A 22,366-nucleotide genomic window follows, 5' to 3' on the forward strand; every position below is an offset into this window, starting at 1 on the left:
AAATACTAAGCAGCTAAGCCATCTGTTTAAAGTTTGCTTGCATCACACTCAACTGCACTCTTGACGAGACTTTTGTTCTGTGGCCGTTACATACTCCCAGGCCGTATGCGCATAGCTTACATCAATTAAGACTGCTGCCGGAGCACTAAAGGTCTCACGCCAGCTTGTGTTTGCGACGCGTTGGTCAGAAATGGCCCCTGAGTCTACATGTCCGCAGCAGGGCGAGGCAGGCCCAGACCCTTCTCCTTCTGCTGAACATCAGAATGGCGAGTTGGACGCGGCATCTAACGCCTCACGGCCGCGACAACTGTCTTCGCGCGAGCCGGCGTTGCCAGACGCGGACACCGCCAAGTCAGTAGCTTCCCTGGCACTGCGGCCGCGCACAGTCACCACACCTAAGGCCGACACCGCCAGTGCAACAACTGCGGCAAGAGCGGCCGCCGCTGGGAACCGCGCCTCTGCTGGTTCTCCAGACCAACAGACGCGGGAACGCCGCCAGCGCAGGGGCGGCGATGGCCGTGGCGGCCGCAGTCTCTCAAACAGTGCCCCGGAAGCAGGCACAAATGGCCATTCCAGCCGCAGCGACATGACACATTCAGCGGCTCCCGGCTCGGCCGCGTTGCCGCCGCAGCGACAGCCAGCCGACCCAGCGGCGCTGACCGCCGCGGCTGCTGCTGCCGCCACCGCCGCCACCCTTAGCACACTGAAGCTCGCGCTGGACGCAGCAGCGCGGCCTCTGCCGGCGGTGCCCACGCTTAGTACTGCAGTCTCGCGCACGCCGGATGGGCGCCGGCGGCAGGAGTCCAGGTCCGGGGCTCGGAACAGCAGCGGGCGCCGGCCGCGCGGGGGCTCTGGCGCGGCCCGGCCTGCGGACGGAGCGGAGGGGACGCCTTCGTCTGCGGCTGCATCCGGGGATGTGCTAGGAGCGGGCGTGGCGGCGGCCGCAACATCTGCAGCATCCGCCGCTGTTGCGGGCGGGCGGCGTGGTGGCGGGCGGGCGAGCGCTTCCACTGGCGCCCCCGCAGATGCCGGCGCAAGCACCTCTGGCCGTGGCCGCCAGGCCCATGCCTCCGCCGCCTCTGCCACACAAGGTTCGCCTGCCAACGGCGGTGCTGGCAGGCGCGGCGGGCGCGGCACCGCTGCAGCTGCGACCACCAACGGCAGGCAGCCTGCCTCGCCCACTCCTCCTGCCGCCCCTGCAGCGGCGGCGGCCTCCCCCGGCCCCGACTCTTCGGCCTCGGGCCCCGGCGAGGTGCAGTCGCTGCTGGTGGCCAACAGCAAGCTGGTGGCGGACCGCGAGCTGCTGGCGGTGGAGGTGCGGAGGCTGGCGGCGCAGGTGCGTCAGAGCAGGGCAGTGCGGTACTGCCAGGAGCAGGAAGCCCTTGGGAAAAGGGGGGCTGGGGACTGGCGGCGTTGCGGGGGCGGCTGTGGGCGGGTGATTCGGTTGGCGGGCAAATGACATGGGTTAGGCTGTGCTGGGCTGGAGTGACGGGGACTGTGGTAATGCGGCACGCTGCGAACAGGTGTTCCTGTGCTTCCCCCAGGTATCATTGCACATGCCATCACGCCCTTCCCAGCCGTCTTGTGCTCCCCTGCTCCTCGGGATTGGTTCAGAGTTAATCCCCTGCTCCTCGGCTCTCACCGCCCTGCAGGTCCAGCACCTCACCGCGCAGCAGGGCCTGCTGCAGGGTGAGCTGCAGCGGCTGCTGTCCAAGAACACCAGCCTCAACAGCACCCTGGCGTCGGCCGTCACCACCAGCGAGAGCCAGGCGGAGCTGCTGGACATCCTGAATGAGGCCGTACGGAGTACGGTACTGGTGGATGAGCATGCGCAGCAGTTGGTGGCGGTTGGCGGGGGGCCCGGCGGCGGCGGGAGCGAGAGCGGCGCCGCGGCGCGGGAGGAGGAGGCCGCGTGAGTGGGCATGGGGCCTGTCGAGATGAGCCGATTAGGGTGTGTCGTAGCTTGCGTGGAGGTGGGCGTGTCCGGGTGCTGGGCAGAACGAGGCGGATGCAGTGAGCACTGGGTATTGTGGGAGCGGCTGTCTGTCGTCTGGAGTGGAGCCAGGAAACGGGGACGGTGATACTGCACCTGGCCATGTTCGTTACAGTTGGAGGCCGCTTTGCGACTCGGATGCGGTGCGTCACTGGTAGAATTGAGGTCATGACTGCGGGGTTAGGGGGGGGGGTACAATTCAGAGCGCGAAAGCACGCCAGAGACCATCTGATGCTGCCAGGGGACCAACTTCACGCCACTGACCCCCAGGGCGATCATGCCGAGCACGACAGAGACCCCTGATTGTTGACAGGAAGCATTGTGGTAAGCAGGTGGAGCAGGGTAAGGAGACTAGACGCTGTACGGAACGTTACTGCGGAGAATGGAGTGGCATATCGCGAGCGTGCCGCCTTCCCGGCATTTGTTTGATGGACTTGTCTTATGCTAGACTATGAATTTGACTCGGGTACGTGTTCCTGTGGATGTGCGCGTGAAGTCCGACCGACATGGCGATGCACGCACCCCCGCCTTTGACAATGCTTCCGAACCCTGCAAGAAGAACTCATTCTCTGCAAACTCATCGTCGAGTTGCTGCCCCCGACAGCTAAGAGCAACTGTAAAATCTTAAGCTTAGACTGGCCTTACTGCATTGACTGTGCACGCATCAGGTGTGGCCCGATGGAGACTGGCTGATGGGCAGGGGAGATGGGTCTCCCCTGCTGATGGGCGTGCCTGGTGATGGCGCTGGTGGTGGAGGGGAAAGCCTGCGGACTGGGACATGGATGCAGCTCCAGAGGCGATAAGTTGTGCTGCCTGCGGGTGATGGGACGTGGAAGCAGCTCCAGAGGCATTAAGTTGTACTAGGGAGCTAGTAGGCCGGCACATTTGCCTGTCGAGTACAAGCGGAGTGCGGGGTGGCACTGTAAATGTGGTGCACTCGTGAGAGGTCTTCAGTCTCAGTTGCACAGCAGGCCTTTCTGCTCGCACAAATTCGATTGGGGAAGGGCAAAAGCCCCACAAAAAGATGGATATGCGACTGCGTGAGCAAAACTCGCGGATCTCTTTAGTAAAAGGCGAAAGAGATATTCGCTACGCGTTCAGCTCGTCGCGGATACATGAACAGGCGCATCCGAGGCTCCCGGCCCCCCAACCCGTGCCAGGCCGGGAGAACGCTGCGCGATGGTGGGTTGCGCAGTTCAGTTTGGGTGCCACCATCATTTCCCTTCCAAGCCCCGCGACGACATCATAACTGCGAGAGCGTTAATATGTTAGCAGAAAAGCTGTAGGTTTGACGGCATTGCGATTGGCAGGCTCATAGCGAGGCGACATGTTGATGTTCAGATCTCGACACGCGGGGCTGTCCCTCTTTGAGTCCAACGTCTGGTATGCAACAGTGCAATCAATGTCAAATGTTCCAGACTGGCCATGGAACGCGCTGAGTTACTTCTCGACAGAGCCCAAGGGCTGTGTAAACCGACGCTGCGGAACTGTACACGAACACCATCCTGCACGCGGACATGGCGCGTCGATACCGGTGCCCAGAGATTCCAGGCCAACGCCAACATTTTCACAGTCTCACCACTCAGTGACTCACGCTCTTTGCCTACAGTCTTGCGTTGTGCCGAAGCCCTGGGTCCCTGGCAACCCACCCCAGTTCGACCGCACTCACCGCAGCTGTTGCCTCCAACCCTCTCATGGTCCAACATGCTCCTCTACTCTCCCCCACGAAGTGGAAGGCACCCGGTGAGACGTCTGGGCGGGTCTGGGATCCTGAACCAGCTCAACTTAGAACCACCTCGCAAGCATATTGTACCAGGTACACCAGCTGTGTCCTGCGCCCAGCCAATAACCGCTGCACCTCCTCTACAATGGAACACCGCGAAAAGTAGTTGATGAAGGTTGCCAGTTTGCCACACCAATCGGACTCTGCAGCCGGCGAATGGGGCCTACGCCCTCGACACCCTGCGAACCACGTTCCCTGCCAAGCCCACAACAGAACACGGGTCCCCATGCATCCACGCACTGGCATCCACCCTGCTGCTCTCCTTGCCTGGCCCTCACCACTCCCACGTACCACATTCGTTACTTGCGCATCCGTGGCCTGAAGGTACACACAAACCCGAGGAAAGCCATCTGTATTGTGTGACCTCTGCTGCATGCCCCCCCCCACACACACATTTCCCTTGTGCTCTTTAACACACAGTTAGACGCCAATCCACACCACGCCACGCCATATGCATACCCCCAACCGCCGACGCAGCAACCCCATTCCGGGGGCCCCAACTGCGCACAGCCGAAACACACTATGCCGCAGCCTTCTGCGCAAAGCCCCTCTCCTTCCTTCCAGCCCCATCAGGGCACAGCATCCGACGGCCTCACGAGACCCTCTTTTGCAACCCTCTACGCCATCATACCCATCGCCATCCTCCCCCATTGCCACCATCCACATCGCCGATTTCCTGACCAGTCCTGATCACCCTCATGCGGACTTGACCAGGAAGTACTTCTTAGGGATGCCGTAGGTGGTCATGAGGAAGTCGGCAGCCTTCTCGGGGAATGAGCCCTGCAGCACCACCTGTGTTCAAGAGGTACGAAAACAAAGAATGTGTGTGTGCGGGGATTGCAAAGATTGGTTGGGAGGTTAGCCGTTTATGTGAAGAACGTGGGGAAGGGCGGGTTCGGGGGACAAGTTGGTGGTAGTCCGGCACCGGGCAACGGATTGGTGCGGGTTCGCGTTCCTGCCCGTCCAACCTGTGTGCTCCCTCACATGACATTGCTGCTTTCCCGGCCTGAATCCCCCCCCCCCCCGCCCCGGCCCACCCACCTCCTGCCCGGTGTTTTTGCCAGGGAGGTCCACCACACTGGTGCTGCACGCGAACTTGCGCTGGCACTCGCCCGCCACCTGTGGGGCAGCGCAGGAGGCAGTGGAGGGCAGTGTGGAACGGGGAACAAGCTGGGAACAGAGGGGTGCGGTTACAGGCCGGCAAGGCAGCAATGCCACATGCAGCCGTTCATGCGGTCAGGCTCATATCCACCCCACCACTGCCCCTGCAATCACTCTGCCCGCCGCCTCCCGTCAACACGAAGAGCCGGCTTTCCGTGTGTGCCTCGGCCACGCGTGGGGGTGTGCCGGTTTACTTGAACCCCTTCCCGTCCCTCCCTCTCCCCGCTCCCGCGCCCCGTCCTCCACTCACCACCTCCGGGTCCACCAAGAACGCCTCCAGCCCCGCGATCTTGGTCACCCGCTTGTTGCCCTGCCGCTTCTCGGTGCTGATGGCCACCGCGGGCGGCGCGCCCTTGCGCACCACCTGCAGTTGGGAGGTGGGGAGAAGGGATCTGTGAACGCATGCGGGGCCGCGTTTAGGCATCCCCAACGCCTTCCTGAGGGCACACACACGCACACGTGCACTCTCTCTCACACACACAGACACACACACAGCTGTACACTTCGTATTGTTGGCTTTCTTAACACAGTGGCTCACCCAAATGGGACCACCCAACTGTCACCCAACCGCCTCCATGTGTGCTTCCCACCAGCTCACTCACCCGCGCTGCTCCCCAGCCCGGCCTCCCGTACACACACACCCCACCACCACCACACACACCTGGTATGCCCCCCTGCTGAGCCTGCACTGCAGGTGCATGCGGCGCATGAAAGCCTCCCGCAGTTCGGACTTGGGCAGGTGCGTGGGGTAGGTCTCGCCCTTCTTGATGAAGCCCTAGGGAGGACGCAGCGGAGGGGAGGGAGGGGAGGGGGGGGGGCGAGGGGGAATTGAGCTCGGGGGCAGAGGAAGGAAGCGTTGTCGTGGTGGTGTTTGGAGAGCAAAGGCGAGGCGGTCACTCAGCACAGCTGCACTCAGTGCCCGCAGCTATGCCTCAACACACGTGCGCCCGTCACCGCCAAAGCACTACGGTACGTAGCACCCACCCACCCAGCCCACCTCACCCGCCTCCGCCAGGCCGCCCCCAGCCACCCGGCCCCCAGCTACCCCACCCCACTCCGCTCGTTTTCACTTGATTTGGTTTAGTTTGGGCTGGATTTTACAACCCACCGGTCTACCCACCCGGTCTCCCCACCCGGTCAGGCGGTCACCCACCCCACCTTGAAGAGGGCGTCACACAGCAGCGGGTTCAGCTGCAGCGTGCGGTTGTCGGGCAGCTGCGCGCGGGCCGGGTCGTCCAGCCCCGCCGCCTTGACGTAGGCCAGCGCCACCTCCGCGGCCTCAGAGCCCGTGTACAGAGCCTCAGGGCTGCAGGCGAGGGCAGGAGCAACAGGGGCAAGTGGTGGCGGTGATGGGAGCGGTTGAAGCAGAAGCAAATGGAGGACGGCACGGAGGGATTGGAGGAGACGCCCGACGGTCCAGGTAACGAGTGAGATAGGCGCAGGGGCAGGGGCAGGCGCGGGTGGAAAGGCACCACGGCCCAAGTACGCGCACGGCCAGTACTTCTGCGAAGCACACACCCACGCCACGCCGCGCCACGGAAGCGCCACTCTCACTTGAGTTTCAGCTCCTCAAAGATGGGCCGCAGCTCCCTGCCCGGCTTGTACACCTCCTCGATCAGCAGCTGGGCCTGGCAGCCGGAGCCGTCATTGCCGCCGGCGGCGGAGGAGGAGGCGCCGGCGCCGCCGGAGGTCGCAGCCGCCGTCTCGGGGGCGCCGGCGGTGGGGCCTGCGGACTCTGCGGCGGCGGTGCTGCTGGCTTTGTAGGGCCTAGTAGCGGGGTGTGTGCGGGAGAATGCGGTGCGGAGGTGAGGGGTGGGGAGGAGGGTAGTCATTCCAATCCCAAACTAAACCTTGGAAGGGTGTCACTGGAGCTGGAGCGGTGCCTTGCTGTGGCTAGATCTCATCCAGAGCAGCCGCCTCTGTAACCGACCCCACCCCACAACGCACCACTGAAACGCCCACCCGCACCCCGCAACGCTCGCTCGCACGCAGTAACGCCCGCGTGCACCCTTCACCTGAAGTCTAGCAGCAGCGGGCACTTGCGGTTGACGGCGGTGACAATGACGTCGCCCGAGTGCTTGTCCTCCTTGCAAGTCAGCAGGCCCGCTTTGCCGTAGGACTGCGTGGGGACAAGCGATTGCGGTTGCGGTTGCGGTTGCGCGCCAGCGCGGCGGCGGCGGTGAAGGGGGACGCGGGAAGGACTGAATGTGGGCCACCAGGTACACGGAGTGGAATATAGTTGGAATAATTGTGGGTGTGCCAGCTAGGGGCTAGGGCACGGAATGCAGATAAACAGTTGTGACACAAGCACCAGCCCGGCCCACAGTGGCCCACAGGCAGGTCTGCGGGTACGGTGCAAAGGCACGGTGCATGGACATAATATAATACGCATTCGCCCTCACTACTCACTAGTCACTCGCCCGCACTGAACACACGCCCTCACTGTCAGTTGCCCTCGCTGAACACTCTCCCCCCCCCCGCTGCTCACTCTCCCCCCCATGTGTTCACTCGCCTGCAAGAACTTGGACATCTTCTTATGTTTGCTCTTCTTCACGTCCAGGGTGCTGCCCGCCGGCCGCTGCGGCAGCATGTGTTGGTTCCACAGCACACTGCTATTGAGCGGCAGGTCGCCGTCCTTGACACTCTTGGTCAGAGCCTGTGCAAGTGTGGTAAGCGTAAACTAGATTGCTGTAGTTGTGTTGATCGCGGAGCATACCGGCGCGCATGCGACTGGATGCAGTATGGCTTGTAACTGCGCAAGAGCATCGCTGTCAGTCAAGCTATCGACCTGGCGCCAAACCTTTCCTCCCACACAGTTTCCCAGGCAAAGCCAGGTGCAACCCTGCAGCATGACATGAGCAGGATTCAGCCGCCCGCACCTGCAGCAGCACCGACTCCAGCAGTGCATCCATGTCCACAGCCTCCGCCTCCGCCTCGCCGCCGCCACCTGCCGCCCCTGCCCCCGAACCTGACGTGGACGCCGCACCCGACTCGCCGCCCGCGCCCCCAGCCCCGTCGAGCGACAGCCCCGCTATCCGCTCCGCCGCCCCATCCGCCGCCGACTCGCCGCCAGCTTGCCCCGAAGCCCCCTCGCCGTCCTGTGCCTCCGCGCCGTCGTCGCCGCCGTCGTCGCCCAACTCCTGTGTGTGGCCGCAGTCGTGGCGGCGGGGCATTGCTCATCGGTGTGCCGGTCATTGCGCATGCATGGGCGCGGACGCCCACATACACACACAATACACACACACAAAATCTGCCGCGCCTCACCCCGTTTAGTGTTGCCTCCACGGATGCCACGCCGGGCGGCACCACGCCGTCCGCCAAAAAGCCGGCGTTGGGCACCGCCCGCCCGCCCACGTCCGACCACAGGCAGTCGCCGTAGTGCTGGTGGTGGTGGTGGGAGAGGGAGGGAGGGCAACAACAGGGGGGAGAGGAGGGGGGCAGCAGTGCGTGCAAAGACGGGAATGGGCGGGTAAAAGGTGAGGGTCAGGTGTGGGAAGGGGGAGATGCAAGACGGGAACTGCTTCCATCGCCTCGCACGGCCACACCTGAAGTTTGTGTCACCAGACGCTTGCGGGCCACGCATCACGTTGTCTCCGGCTGTCAAGAAAACACATGGCCCCTCCCCACGCCCCACGGCCTCATACACTCCGTCACTCCCTCGCCACCCCCTCCCCCCCTTGCACCCCCGCAACCCCCGGCCCCCGCAACCCCCGCCCCCACCTGCATGACCTCCACCAGCTTGCCCCTGCAGCCGCCCGGCACCTGGCCCCGGATGCGCGCCGCCGCGTCGCTGGAGTCCATCACCGCCGCGCCCACAGCCACCGGCGCCGGGTTGCCGGGCGAGCACACCGCCAGCAGCTGGTCTCGCTGCGGTGTGTGTGTGTGTGTGTGTGTGTGTGTGTGTGTGTGTGTGTGTGTGTGTGTGTGTGTGTGTGTGTGTGTGTGTGTGTGTGTGTGTGTGTGTGTGTGTGTGTGTGTGTGTGTGTGTGTGTGTGTGTGCAGCCGCGTGTTCATTCAGGCATGGGCGCAGTAGCAATGAAGCGCGTTTGGAGGACAGAGCGAGAGGGAGAAGGTCGATACTGGGGAGTCGATACTGTGCGTGCAGCACATGCGCCGGAACGGGTGCTTTAGTACGAGCGAAACGGGAGCGCTCACCTGCCCGCCTCAATCCTTATGCTTAAACCCTAGCCTCCTCTACCGACCGCCCTCGCCATACACACACTACGGGCCGACCCACTGCCCCACCTGGAACGCCGGCAGCCCCTCCGCCGGCATCGCCACCCCGGGCAGCATGAGGTCGGCGCCGCCCACCAGGTAGCGGCTCACGGCGGGGTGCTTCACATACACCTGCGAAGGGGGGGGCGGGCCGGGGGCGGGGTCGGAGGAGGCGGGCGCTGAGTCGTGTGCGGCTCTCATATGATACAGTGGAGCGTGGGGAAACGTGGAGCAGTCAAAGGTGGTGCACGTGCAGGCGGATCCGGTACGTGTGGCACAGGTCACTGCCTCCCGGACCGCACCAGCACCGCTTGCGCCAGGCACAACGGCCACCCGCGCACCACACACACACACACACACACACACACACACACACACACACACACACACACACACACACACACATGCACCCACCCACCCGCGGCAGCAGGTCGGGCCAGCGCCACAGCGCGAACACGGTGGGCGCGTAGTCGCCCTTGCCGTTGGGGTCCAGCAGGATGGGGCTGCCGTCGTGCAGGTACAGAACCTGCGTACGGCGGGGGTGTATTAGTGGAGGGGAGCAGGAGGATGCAGGTGTGGGGAGGAGGGGGAACGGGGGAGGGGGGCGGAGGGGGTGGCGGGTAAAGGGGTGGGGGAGGAGGGGTGCAAGGATGGCGGGGTCGGGCTTCATGTGCCGGGCAGACGGGGGCGGCGGAGGCGGGGGGCGGCGGGCAAGCGAGCGCCGCAGGCATGCTGCGTCCACCGCGATGCGTCCATGGACACGTGCAACGGCCACTGCCGCTCCCGCTTAGCGTGCCTAATAGGCCCGCCCCCTGTGAATGCCTGGACCCGCCCCCTCAGGCCCTCACCACGCGGGAGGGCGATGCCAGCTTCACACACTCCAGCTCGCCCGCCTTGGCCGGCAGGATGGCCTCCAGTCCATCCTCGCCCACGCCGTACACCTTCTCCAGCGCCCTGGGTGCCGAGGGGCATTGTGGGAGAAGGTGGGCTGGGCGAGGTGCAGCTGTGGAGGTTTTCCGGGAGAGGGCCCTGGGAGACGGCTGCGGTAGAGGGGCTTGGGTGCAAGTGTGTGGCCGAGCGGTCCATCCCCGCCAGCACCAGAGTCATCGAGATAAAGCGTAATATGTTTCTGACTTACTTGCGAAGCTTCTTTCGGTCAGCGCCGCTAACTTTGTGGGACTGGCCCAAATTGAAGGGCTTCTTGAACATGGCTTCCTAGATCAATCGACAGGATGTGTTTTCCAATGGATATAGCGCCCCACGCGCTGCCCAGTTCCGCGATTGCTTGATGACGCGCTGGCGCGCAAACTAGTGGGACCTCGCCGCCAGCAGCATAGAAACAGATAAAGTGATGTAAGCGTCGTGGATGTTTATTCACAACAATTCCGTAACAATCAGCGGGATAGTGCCTCAAGAGGCCGGGCAATCACCATGCCGGGTCCCCTCCTTCCACCCTCCGCATCCCCAGTGTTCGCCGATCCGTCACCAGGTCAACACTGCAAGACCAGCAACCGGACCAAGATCTCAACGCAGCCGATCAAACCACGCTTTTGCGCTTGGCCGGTGGCTTTGCGCTGGACCCGCCACTGCCCGTCTATGTGTCCGGACTTGCCGCCTACAACCCCGCACCGCCACTACAGGACCCTGACGATGCCCTATCTTCCCTCGCCCCCCGATCGCCTCCACCTCCACTCCATGTCGCAAAAACGCGGCCGGCACGCACCGTAGATCATCCGCAGCCCACAAGATTCATAATTGCAGGCCCTGCCATCTAGACAAGCGGCCAAACGCCCTCTCGCCCAGCAGCACCGCCCACCCATTCGTGCGCGGACCCGAAAGCAGACCCCACGCCTCTCTCCAACCACACACACATACACGCACACTCTCCCTCGTCCCGCACTCCAGTCGCAAAAACTTGTCACCCCGCATTCTGCGCCCCACCAGCAAGCCACTGCACAGCTCCATAGGATCACCGGCGGCTGGTGAACTGGTCGGCGGCGGCGAAGCCCTTGCCCTTCTCCTTCTTGATGCGGTTGGCGCGCTTGAGCGGCACCACCGCGTTGGGGTCCTCCTCCTTGCCGCTCGACCTGTTGCGGAACAGCAGGCGCGCTTGTTGTTAGAGACCAGGCGGTTTTGAGTTGCAAGAACCCTGCCGTGCTTGCGAATGCCGGGGCACGGGAGAGAGGGCTGACAACAGGCGTCGCCCGGGCACACTGGCAGCCCGTTACAGCGCGCCACCTCGTTCGCTGCTGGCCTTGTGGCCAACCATGGCCTACTGCAGTAGACCACTCACTCATTGACTCATTCGTTCATTCGCCCGGCATCCCCGCCCCTGCCCGGCGCTCGACCCGTCACCAGCCCAGCCTGCACACACCACCTACACATTCCCTCCAGCAGCATGGCGGGCCCTGCGCAGTCGCTGCAGCTGCACCCGCTGACCCGGTCTGTCGCCGGGTCTGGCCACACAGTCAGCCGCCCTGGCCTGACCGCCATGGTGCCACCCAACCCAAGCCCGCCAACACGCCTCCGGTTACGAGCCTCTTTCCCACACATACACCGCCGGCAACCCCCGGCCACACGCACTCGCAGTCGGTTTCAGCTGCCCCCCGGCGACTGACCCAACCCGGCTGCTACAAGTCCGTCACGACCTGTCCCTGCTGACCCATCATCTCAACCGCTTCCGCGTCACCCACTTGGCGGCGCTGCTGCTGGCGGCGGCCGCGGGTGCCGCCTTCTCCTTGTCGCGGTCCTCCTTCTCCTGGCGCGCGTCCAGCCACTGCTTGATGTTGATGTAGGCCACCTGAGTGTGCGAGGCGCGGTGGAGGTGACTAGGTAATGATGGTTTTTCGTTTGTAGCGTGTTGAGGGCGAGGGCTACGAGCTGGTTGGGGAATTCTCCTTCCATGCTGCGTACAGCAGTAGCAAGGGTTACGGCCCTGCGAGCAGCACGCACCCCCCGCCCACTTCATGCACGGCGAATTCCCCCTACGGCGAATTCCCCCTCCGGCGAATTCCCCCTCCGGCGAATTCCCCCTCCGTTTCATGCCCCGCCCAGGTATGCCCGCGCTATCTTACCCCTCCCGTCACGACCAGCAGCAGCGCCACAACGGTGCCGAACAGCAGGCCCACGATGATGGACTGAATGCCGGCATCCGGCTGGCTCGCGGCCATGATGGTAATGTCCTCAGCGGAAACTTCCGGCACTTCGACGGCCATAGCGCGGCTCGCGGTAAACAGCGTGGTAAGCGCCGCGAGGGATGCAAGTGGTAGAACTGATGGTGAGGCCTCGGCCTGCTCATCGCGCTTAATTGCTAGCGTCTTGAGCGGTGATTGCTGCTGAGCGGCATTTATCCGTAGCACCCGTGTTGGCCGGGCGCACGGGGTCGCCCCGCAGAAAGGCTTTGCGCGTAGCATCTGCATGTCTGATATTGTGTTGTAATACCACTACTTACAGGGTTCCGTTTTGGGTTGTCAGCTGCACTCAGATCGGCCCCGTCAAGGCCGCGATGTGTGAATGGTAGATCCAGCACGCGTTCTGGCACCCTCCCGCTTGGCCACCTCCCCATCGGTCTCCTTCGACGCCCACCATTGCCGTGCGCAGGTAGCACTTGCTGTCGTGTGTCAGCGCACAGTGTAGATGTTTCCTTGGGCGAGAAGTTGCCTGATTTTATTGCACCGTCTCAACTTCAAAGCTAGCGCCTGCCACCCAGACCACTTTGTTCCTTGCTGCCTTGTTTACCGTACGTACACGGATTTCAGGCTCGAGCATGCATTGTTACAGCACGCATATTCTGTATCCGTGCAGGCACACGCAACATAGCAATATGCACGCTTAGCTCGTGCGCCCATCCACACACGCGGCCACACATCCCTCCGGCTGCTACCTAACTGCACTAATGCGCCAACTTGTATCTACTGGCCTTTATCCCCTTCGGCCAACATACACCTGAGTGGCCTAAATTGCATGTATGCAGCATCCTTCAGGTTCGGGCCAACACACCGGAACGGTGGAACATCAAGATGACACTGGACGCGTACCTCTGCCACACAAACAATCCTTGAGCAAAACTCTCAACCTACAACTTAACACACTCAAGTCTTAACCTACAAGCAATAGGCTTTCGACATTGCCACCCGCCGACCCGCTACCAAGTCCCGCCCACAGCAGCACCTGCGCTTCCAAGGGCCTGCTTGCGTTTACCTACTGCATCGGCTCCTGCGCCGCCTGCTGCCCCACCTGCTGCCCCACCTGCTGCCCCTCCTGCTCCTGCTGCTGCTGCTCCTGTCGCTCCCAGGCCGGCAGCAGGTGCTGTCGGAACACGCCCGCGGCCTCGCCCGGCAGCGGCGTGCGGTACATGACCACGTCCCGCAGGTGGCCCTGAGGGCAAGGGTGGGCAGGGGGCCAGGGGGCGAGGGGGCGCGTGGCAGGTTTGCAAGGGAGTAGTGTGGGGGGGGGGAGCATGCGGGCGGGTGGGTGTGCTAGAGGGGCATGCGGTAAGGGGAGGGGGAGGCGTGCACGTGCGCTTACGGCACCAGCGCGTACGGTCAGGACCCGACACCAATCCGTGAAGGGGTCCAAGGGTCATGCCCGTACATACCCGCCCGCCCACGCGCCACCCCATCCCACGTGCCTGCGGCGACAGGCCGTACACATCCATACTGGACCAGGTCACCACGTCGGGCGCTTCCTCCTCCTCTCCAGCAGTAGCAGCAGTAGCAGCAGCAGCATCACCGCCGCCACCGCCGCCTCCGCTGCTGCCGCCACTGGCGTCGCCACCCAGGCACATGCCAGCAATGCCCTGTGCCGCGTCCGCCGCGCCGCCGCCGCCACTGCTGCTGCCGGCGACACGGGGGCTGCGGCAGCGGCGGCGGCGCACGTCTGCCTCCCACGCGCAGAAGGCGACCAGGCCAGCGGCGTCTAGGGCCCAGCTGCCGCGACGAATCCTGTATACCGTGTGAACCGCGTGCATTTGTATTGCAAGTGTTGCTTCTTGTGGCTTGCACCCGACACACAGCCGCTTCAGCCTGCCAGCCTTCAATGTCCCGCTGCTTTATCGCCCGCCGACCTGCCGTCCTGCCCGCCCGCTCACCGTATGTCGTACTCGGCGTGGAGGTGCTGCAGCTGCTGCAGCACTGCATCCCTGTGAGGGTTGGTGAGGCGGGGGTTAGTAAAGCGCAGGTGAGACGGTGAAACGGAGTGTTGTGAGACCTGTCTCACAGCTCGAGAACGTGTACCTATTCACAACCCCTCCCTGTTGGCAACAAGCTATAGCACCATGGCAATGGTACTAGAATCCGCGCCGCCCCTTATTGTGAATGGTGGGAACAGGGACCCAGTTACTCCCACACCCACACGCACCCCACGTGCCCCGGCTCTGGATCTTGGTTCCATGGGGACTGGAGTACCCTACCCCCAACCTCACCCCCCCCCCAAACACACACGATGAACACGCACCTCCCCGTGCTCACCTGCCCCGTGCCCCCGCCATGTGTCTCCACAGCCCCAGCGCCTCCCACAGCTGGCAGTCCTCCCCCAGGCCGCCGAACACGTCCCGCACCCCCTCGAAGCTACTGTCCACACAGCCCAGCCAGGCCGCCACGCCGCGGCCCACCTGCGCCGCCAGCTGAGGCGCCGGCGGCGACACAGCGTGTGGCGGCGGCAGCAGGTGGAGGTGCTGCTGGGGGTCATGTGTGTGGGTGCTGCTGCTGTCGGTGTCGATGAGGTAGTCGAGCGGGCTGGCAGGCGCGGCCGCGGCAGTATTGATGATGGTGGTGGTGGTGGCGGTGGCGGTGGTGGTGCCGCCGGCGGCGTAGTCGTGGTGCTTGTCGGCGGCGTGTTGCGGGTCCGTGGCAACTGCAGAGGAATCACGACACAGCGAGGTTCCGGTTTGGAGCAAGCCCAAAGTTGTCCGAATGCTGACACACTGCTGCGCACCGTTACGATGCTAGCTAATGCTGCCGCACACATGCCACCGATGCACCGACCCCGATGCGCACCTGCGTATGCGGCCTGCAGCTCCGCCGCCGCGCCCTCGCCCTGCTGCTGCAGCCCCGCTCCTCCTGCACCACCTCCCCCTCCGCCGCCGCCCGCAATGGCTCCCTCAAAACCTCCGGCTCCTTCCATCCCCACCACCCCTGCCGCCCCGACCGCCGCCGCCATGTGACGGGCCATGAGCCGTTGCACAAAGGGCAGCGCGGTCAGGTCGGGCGCCCGCCGCCGATGTGGTGCCGCCGCCGCCGCCGCGGCCGCCACCTGTTGCGGTGCAGCCTGCTGATGTGCGGCAGTCGTGAAAGGGGCGGCGGCGGTGGTGACGGCGGTGCCGGCGGTGGGCGGCGCAACCGCAGGCGACTTAGTCTCCATGGGCTGTGCGGCGGAGCCGCCGCCGCCGCCGCCCTGCTCCTCCTCCTCCAGACCGCCACCGGCAGTAGCAGAAGCAGTAGCTGCTACTGCCGAAGGCGACTGCAGCTGTTGTGGCGGCGGCGGCAGTAGCATGAGGTCTCGCATCTCGTCGAACAGCTGGTACCGGGCCCAGGCGGCGGTGATGCGGCCGTCGGGGTCCAGAGCCAGGCGGTGCAGCGTGAGGCTGCGGCTGGTGCTGCGGTGGCGGCAACAGTGGGAGGGGTGGGGGGTGGGGGGGGGGGGGTGATTGTAGATACCAGCCCAAAGTCCCAAACTGAACCGAACCGGGGGTTGGGGCCGTGGAGTGGGGGATGGGGTGGGGTGCGTGGCATGGTAGTAGGGATTGCGGACGGATTCCACGAATCGTGATCAGCAGGTGTAACGTGGGTAGTGTTGAGTTACGACCAGCCAGCAGTGCTACCGCACGCAATGGGCATCCAGCAACATTTCCATGGCAATAGCTGTCAGGATATACTTGAGGAGGAGTGCGAGTTGCGACATGCACGCACAAGGGCGAGCACGTACCGGAAGGACGGCGGCGCCGCGTCCCCGCCCGGCCCCGGCGGCAGCAGCGGCCCCACGTTGCGCGCCGACTCATCCACCCACAGGTAGCAGCCGCCGCCACCCGGGGGCGCCGCCGCCGCCAGCAGCACCATTCGCCAGTTGTCGTAGCTCTGTGGACACCACACCAGACCCCCAGACATCAGAACGCCGGACATCGCCACGCACTTCATGATGTGTGTGAAGGACAGCCCAGGCACACACCTGCCCATCGCACCCACGCAACGCACGGGAACCCGCTGCTGTTGCTGCTGCCCATTCACTCACCCCATACCCTCAATCCCCCCACCTCTCCCCTCCCACTTCTCCCCTCCCACCTCTCCCCTCCCACCTCCCCCCCACCTTCCCTCCCTCCCACCCCTCCTCACCGAGTTGTCTCGTCCCAGCATGTCCAGGAACACGTGCCGCCCACGTGCAGGCGGCGCCGCCCCCGTGACCCCCACGTGCGCCTCCACCCCCGGCGCCAGCAGCGCCTCCAGCTCCCCCCGCACACCGGGCGCGTCCACGCCGTACGACACGGCTGTTGAGGGGAGGTGGGGGCGGCAGGTGGAGAAAATAGGGGTGGAGGAAGCAGGAAGCGCAGTCAAAAAAGCATGCAGACAGAAGCAATTCTCGTCCCACAAACACGGCCGCCAGCATCTCACTGCCGCGACACACGAGCAAACACAGGCGTACACACACGCACGACACATGCACAAATGCATACGCACGCACACGCACGCACGCATGCACATGCACGCACACACACACACACACACACACACACACACACACACACACACACACACACGTACGCACGCACCTGCCAGCACCGCGGCGACGTAACGGCGCCCCACCTCCACACACGCCGCCGGCGGGTAGGGCGTGGCGGCGGCCGCACCGCCGCCTCCATCCATGTCCACTTCGAAGCCGCCGCCGGCGCCACTGGCATCGGAGTGATGACTACTTGTCGTGAGGTCATGGTGGTGAGGTGGGGGACTGATGCTGCCCGGTGAACCAGCAGCAGCAGCTGTAGCCGCCGCCGGCCCAAACGCCGATGAAGCACCTGCATGTATGACCGCCAACAAGTGCTTTGTCACATGATAATATCACAGTGGCACGTGTGATCCTTACGAGCGCCAAACAAGGAAATTCCTGCTTTTCCAGAAGTCAGGGCGTGAGCCGACACGGTGCATGGGGTTTGATACCCGTTACCCTCCTGCTCCATACGACGCGTGTGCATGATATAATGATATGACCAGCCGGCGCTCGCACGCACGCACCTCCGAAGCGAGGCGACCACCGGCCGCCGCCGCCGCCGCCGCCGGCTTCCAGCACCACCACTCTTCCGTCTGCGGTGCAGTGCACGCGGCTGAGCAGGCCCGCGCTCAGGTCCTCTGCCGCCAACCCCTGCAGTAACAAGCAACATGGTGCAGCGGCAGGGGTGGCAGGTGGCGGCAGGTGGTGGTGGCAGGTGCTGGTGGTAGGCTGGTCGGAGTGATGACAGGGGGTCGGGAACCAATTCAAGCCGGTTAGCTACTTAGTACAGTCTGCGCTGGAGTATGCAAAGCAAATTGCCCTGAAGTGTGTTGCACCTGCTGTTGAGTCCACCGCGGCGAGTGACCACCAGCCGGCGAGTAGCCGCCGCCGCCGCCGCCGCCGCCACCGCCGCCTGCGGGCGAGGCCGCGGCCGGCAGAGGTGAACCAATGCCACCGAGCCCCGCCGCCCCGGCAGCAGCGGGCGGCGGCCGGGCCGCTGCGGCGGCTGCTACAGCCGCCGCGGGTGTGGCGTCCAGAGGGTTCGTGTTGCTACTGCCACCACCGGCTGCGGCGGATGGCTGCAGGTCGGGAAGCGGCACTGTGCCCTGCATCGCGTTGGTGCCGGCGCCTGTGTGGGTTGACAGGGTGTTGCTACTGCCGCCACTGCCGCTACTGCCGGCGCCTGCTGCGGCTGTAGCAGTTGCGTTTGCGGCGGTGGCAAAGGGCGACGTGAAGGCAGCGAGCGGGCTGGCACCCTCGCCGTGTCCCCCGTGCAATGGAGAGTCACCTGCTGGTGCCGCTGCTACAGCCACCCCTCGCCTAGAGCGGGAGCTGCTACTGCTGCCGCTGCTGCTGTTGCTGCTACTGCCCCCTCCAAACAGCCCTACGCACGCGTGTCGGCTGCAACCAGGCGAGGGCGGAGACGCAGCGGCGGCTGTAGCAGCGGCTGTAGCCGCCAGGGGCAGGTGGCGGTGGCTGCGGAAGGATGGCAGTAGCACGCCGCGCCGGCCGCTGCCGCTGGTGGTGATGCGGGCGGGGGAGCAGCCGCGGGAGGCGAATGCGGGGAGCAGTCTGCGGTCCACCGAGGACGACACGGCCGCTGTAGCTGACGCAGGTGGTGATGAGGGCAGGTCGAATCCCAGCACCTGTGTGAAGCCCTGCGTGCGGCACGCGGGTGGCGGCAGACCCCGCGGAGACGCGGGTGTGGAGAAGGCACCTGGGGGCGGGGGGGCGTGGCAGCAGCGTGGGCAGGTGTGGGTGCCAGGCAGCAGGCAGACCGTTTGTTCGGTGTGAGATAGAGGGCTCCCCGTGCAGTGGTAGCCAGAGCAGCAGGTGGGTGTTTGCCGCCCGCGCCTTCGCACCTCACCCAGACCTACTAGCTAGACGTCACAACGCACACGCACGCACGCACGCGCAATACACATACACACAAACGCACGCCCGCGCGCACCTCGCGGCAGCGGGTCCTCGGGGCACTCCGGCGCAGCTAGGCCGAAGAACCCACCGCGCCCGGAGCAGCCCGCCGTGCCTGCCGTGCCCGCAGTAGGGAGCAGCAGCGGGTCTGAGCCGCTAGCTAACCCGCCCGCGGCGTGCGTGGGCGTGTGACTGCTGCTGCTTATGTTGCGGCCGCCGGTGCTGCCGCCGGTGCTGCCGACTGGCGGCAAGATCGCGGCGTGCTGTTGGGAGAAACCGACCGTCTCGCCGACTGCTGCTGCACCTGAAACCGAGCCCAGTGCTGACGCCGGGGTGCTTTCTGGTGCAGGTGCTCCTGTCGCTAGGCCTGCAGGGGAAGCCTGCGTGTGCGCCGAGGCGACAAAAGGCGGCGACACAAGCGCGAGCCAAAGTGAACCCAAAGTGCGAGCGTGTGCGCAAATCAGGTTACGGTGTGTGTGCTGTATCGCAAGAGGCCCTTGCACAAGAGATAATGCCACGCCTCAAAAAACCACCCCCGCGGTGACCCGCAGGACTAGGGCATGCAGGCCTCGGGCCACGCCACCATTGATGCCACCGACCCAGATCGTCCCTGCTGCCGACACAGCCAACCTTCTGCCCCGGCGCATGAACACGGCCAACCCATATCGCCAATTATGTATCACCGGCACTCGCCTCGACGCGCTGCCACGCCCCACCTGCCCCTACCAGCGCCTGGCAGCCCCCGCCCCCGCCCCCACCCCCACCCCCGGCCCCACCCACGCCCCCACCCACGCGCGCACCCACCTGCTCCGACGGCAGCGACGGCGCGCAGGGGCAAAGGTCCTGCGCTGCCAGTAGCGCCAGCGCCCCGCGCGGGTCCAGCTCGATAAAGAAGGAGCCCGAGCGCGCAGCGGTAACTGCTGCGGCAGCGACCGCGGCTGCGGCAGCGGCGGTGGTGGAGGCCGCGGTGGCAACAGTGACCTGCGGCTCGTCGGAGGCACTGGAGAAGTTGGGCGGCTCCGCGTTATGTGCCGTGCCGGCGGTGGCAGTAGGCAAGCGAAGTGGCGGCAAGGGCGCTGCCGGCGGGAGGGCGAGGGCGGGGTGCTGCTGGGGCGCCGGCTGCGGAGGAAGGGGCTGCGGGGCTGGCAGGACCAGGAGCGTGTCCATGTTGTGAGCAATGGATGTTAGTTAAAAGTAGATCTGGGCGTAAGATAGAGTTGGGGTAACAGAAAGGTGAGTGACGGCAACACTGGAGGGCGGCAGCGGTGCGTGGGGCGCGCGCTAGCCAGTTAATCGGCACGATCCATGATTCATCCCATTCCGTGACAAGTTCGGCCCGGCAACCGACGTGCACTTCCTTCCCATGTTGGTCTCCTGGCCTCACGTGCATTTGGCAGCGCGCGTCACTTGATCATATTGTTTACAGAGCTCGAGGGGGGTTGGTCAACGTCCTGCTGTGCCACCAGCCCGACAGCCGGACGTGGGGCAAGGACCTTGCGAAGGAGGGCCCTTCCCAGGTGACACAGCCTGGCCTCTTCCCCGCACCCCCCTTGTTGTGGCTCCGGATGACGCACTAAGCAAAAGTGGGCGCCCATCCCCCCTTGCCGTCATCTGGGTTCTGGAGTGAACTACGTCCCCCGACTCCCTTAACCCAGAGGTATCACATCCCCTCCCCTCCCTCCCACTCACCTCACCTGGAGCACTGTGCTGAGCTGCACACAGCAGTGGGGATTCAATGCCGCGACGAACGGCAGCGGACGAGCTACCCCGCACGGCGTTGGGGCTGTGGAGCCCCGCCAGCACACCAAGATGCCGCCACCACCATTCCCAGGCGGGCATCAGGTGTCGTGTGTCTTGGAGCGATTAGAGGAGGGCGCCGTAGCGCACGCATGCATTACATCACATGCTCAAAAGCATTCGGTGGACCCATCAGTCTTGCACAATAGCACACGGACGGTACAACGAGTGGCCGCGACTGCCTTCACTGCGTACCCAGCTACGGGCCACATGCCAAACCTACTCTCCGCTGTCCAACTCCAACTCCATTCCCGGAACCATGCCGCGGTCAAACCCTCAGTCTACAGCTGACTGGCAGTCCGCCGCCACAACCGCGCACACGCCATCCACCCACTCTGCCGCACGGTCCGCACGACGCCCGTACGCAGCCTCTCAAGTGTACATTGCGCGCGGTGTGGGCGGCGGCAGGTGTTGCAGCTGCTGCGGCTGCGGCTGCAGGTGCTGCGTTGCCAGCGCCGCTGCGGCGGCTGTCACCGCGGCGGGCGGCGGCGGCGGGTAGCCCTGCTCCCGCACGTACGCCAGGTTTGTGGAGAAGTGCGGCGGCGCAGGTGTGTACGACTGGGGCGGTGGCGTGGGAGGTGGCTGCGCGCCGCGGCCCGGCGATGAGGAGCGCTGCGGATGGAAAGAGCGTGCAGGCAGGGCGCAGGGGGAAGGGTGACGGGGTTGAGGACGAAGGCTGGGTGGAGCTAGGAGAATGCCCAGTCGCTGGCACAAATGACACGGGCAGGCTCACAACGCGCTGTGGCACACAAACGCAACGCCGCTCCTCTCCAAAACTTACCCGTACGAATTCGTCCTCACGGATCAGCGGCAGTACACTGTACACCGGTACGACGGGCGTGTCCCGATTGTACGAGAAGGAGCGGTCGCGTCCGCCACTGCCGCCGCCAGCTGCCATCGCCGCCGCCACGTCGGCCTGCGCCGCCGCCTCGCGCCGCATCGCATCCTGCTGCGCGACCAGTCTGTCGTAGGCACCACCAGCGGATTGACCGTTGTGGTAGTTTGGATTCTGGTAGTTGTGGAGGTTGTTGGCGGAGGAGGGTAGCAGGTTGCCGGCCGCGTCGCGCAGGCCGGCCCCCAGCATTGGCCCCTGCTGCTGCTGGCCGGGGTACTGCCCCGGGTATTGCTGCTGTTGCGGTTGGCCGTAGCCCGGTGCGTTGGCAGCCCGGCGATACAGATCCTCGTGTACTCCCTGCGTTGTGTCATGGCGGGCGGGTGGGCGGTGAGCACGTGACGGGGACAGCGGGCGCGGCAGCTACGCATGTACGGCTCAAGCCCGACCTATCGCCCCTTAAAATAATACAAGCCCCAATCCAGCCCAACCTTCACCACTCTCACCACTCTCACCACTCCCACCACTCCCACACTCCCCATTTGGGCGTGGATTTACCTATCTCCCCCTTCACACCCTCATTCGCTCTCACCATGTACGTGTCTGGCGGCAGGCTCTCCCGGATGAGCGGCGCGGCGGTCTGTGTGGGGATGAGCGGCGTGTCGCGCTCGTACACGAACCCGGAGCGGTCCGGCACCGCCATGGAGTACAGCGGGTCGGGCGGGCCGTGCTGGGCGGCCATGATCATGTCCTGCGTGCGGGGGCAGCGTGTGTGTGTGGTTGTGTGTGTGTGTGTGTGTGTGTGTGTGTTTGTGTGTACTGTGTAAGGAAAGAGCTTTTCATGCTGTCTGAAGGGAGCTATTGAAGGAAAACACTGGGAGTATCACCCATATCGCCAGCACCTGCGGTAACACCCCCCCCCCCGGCGCCCCCACTCTTGCGTTCTTTGGATTGGAATGGTCTACCCACCCAC

General features: G+C 64.7%; 5 protein-coding genes across 5 annotated transcripts in view; 1 reads left to right on the forward strand and 4 right to left on the reverse strand.

Moving 5' to 3' along the window:
- The first annotated feature begins 24 nt into the window (after positions 1 to 24).
- On the forward strand, positions 25 to 2,931 carry CHLRE_06g303600v5 (uncharacterized protein). The gene is made up of 2 exons (XM_043063660.1): positions 25 to 1,336; positions 1,653 to 2,931. The coding sequence occupies exons 1-2, from the start codon at positions 191 to 193 to the stop codon at positions 1,914 to 1,916; spliced, it is 1,410 nt and encodes a 469-aa protein (XP_042924366.1). The 5' UTR covers positions 25 to 190; the 3' UTR covers positions 1,917 to 2,931.
- Positions 2,932 to 3,318: 387 nt separating this feature from the next.
- CHLRE_06g303650v5 (uncharacterized protein) lies at positions 3,319 to 10,464 on the reverse strand. The gene is made up of 15 exons (XM_043063661.1): positions 10,291 to 10,464; positions 10,001 to 10,106; positions 9,571 to 9,678; positions 9,183 to 9,284; positions 8,658 to 8,804; positions 8,202 to 8,318; positions 7,817 to 8,077; positions 7,450 to 7,593; positions 6,953 to 7,056; positions 6,492 to 6,704; positions 6,096 to 6,243; positions 5,599 to 5,712; positions 5,188 to 5,301; positions 4,818 to 4,895; positions 3,319 to 4,568 (listed from the first exon to the last, which is right to left on the reverse strand). Exons 1-15 carry the CDS (start codon positions 10,359 to 10,361, stop codon positions 4,473 to 4,475), a joined length of 1,923 nt encoding a protein of 640 aa, XP_042924367.1. The 5' UTR covers positions 10,362 to 10,464; the 3' UTR covers positions 3,319 to 4,472.
- Positions 10,465 to 10,510: 46 nt separating this feature from the next.
- On the reverse strand, positions 10,511 to 12,594 carry CHLRE_06g303700v5 (uncharacterized protein). Its single transcript, XM_043063662.1, has 3 exons — positions 12,227 to 12,594; positions 11,846 to 11,952; positions 10,511 to 11,239 (listed from the first exon to the last, which is right to left on the reverse strand). The coding sequence occupies exons 1-3, from the start codon at positions 12,365 to 12,367 to the stop codon at positions 11,122 to 11,124; spliced, it is 366 nt and encodes a 121-aa protein (XP_042924368.1). The 5' UTR covers positions 12,368 to 12,594; the 3' UTR covers positions 10,511 to 11,121.
- Positions 12,595 to 12,658: 64 nt separating this feature from the next.
- CHLRE_06g303751v5 (uncharacterized protein) lies at positions 12,659 to 19,974 on the reverse strand. Its single transcript, XM_043063663.1, has 12 exons — positions 19,569 to 19,974; positions 18,802 to 19,144; positions 17,687 to 18,567; positions 17,375 to 17,501; positions 16,915 to 17,157; positions 16,481 to 16,632; positions 16,077 to 16,225; positions 15,149 to 15,747; positions 14,621 to 15,005; positions 14,242 to 14,292; positions 13,783 to 14,095; positions 12,659 to 13,529 (listed from the first exon to the last, which is right to left on the reverse strand). Exons 1-12 carry the CDS (start codon positions 19,929 to 19,931, stop codon positions 13,353 to 13,355), a joined length of 3,783 nt encoding a protein of 1,260 aa, XP_042924369.1. The 5' UTR covers positions 19,932 to 19,974; the 3' UTR covers positions 12,659 to 13,352.
- A 672-nt stretch (positions 19,975 to 20,646) lies between these two features.
- The window catches only part of CHLRE_06g303800v5 (uncharacterized protein), a 7,708-nt gene continuing 5,988 nt past the window's right edge, over positions 20,647 to 22,366 (reverse strand). Inside the window, exons 12-14 of the mRNA XM_043063664.1 lie at positions 21,986 to 22,144; positions 21,343 to 21,753; positions 20,647 to 21,173 (exon numbers count right to left, since the gene is read on the reverse strand). Of these exons, the coding sequence (XP_042924370.1) occupies positions 20,934 to 21,173; positions 21,343 to 21,753; positions 21,986 to 22,144 (810 nt within the window). The 3' untranslated portion in view covers positions 20,647 to 20,933. The remainder of the gene's footprint in view (positions 21,174 to 21,342; positions 21,754 to 21,985; positions 22,145 to 22,366) is intronic.

This window comes from Chlamydomonas reinhardtii, chromosome 6 (genome assembly GCF_000002595.2).
Source record: "Chlamydomonas reinhardtii strain CC-503 cw92 mt+ chromosome 6, whole genome shotgun sequence".
NCBI classification, from domain to species: Eukaryota; Viridiplantae; Chlorophyta; class Chlorophyceae; order Chlamydomonadales; family Chlamydomonadaceae; genus Chlamydomonas; species Chlamydomonas reinhardtii.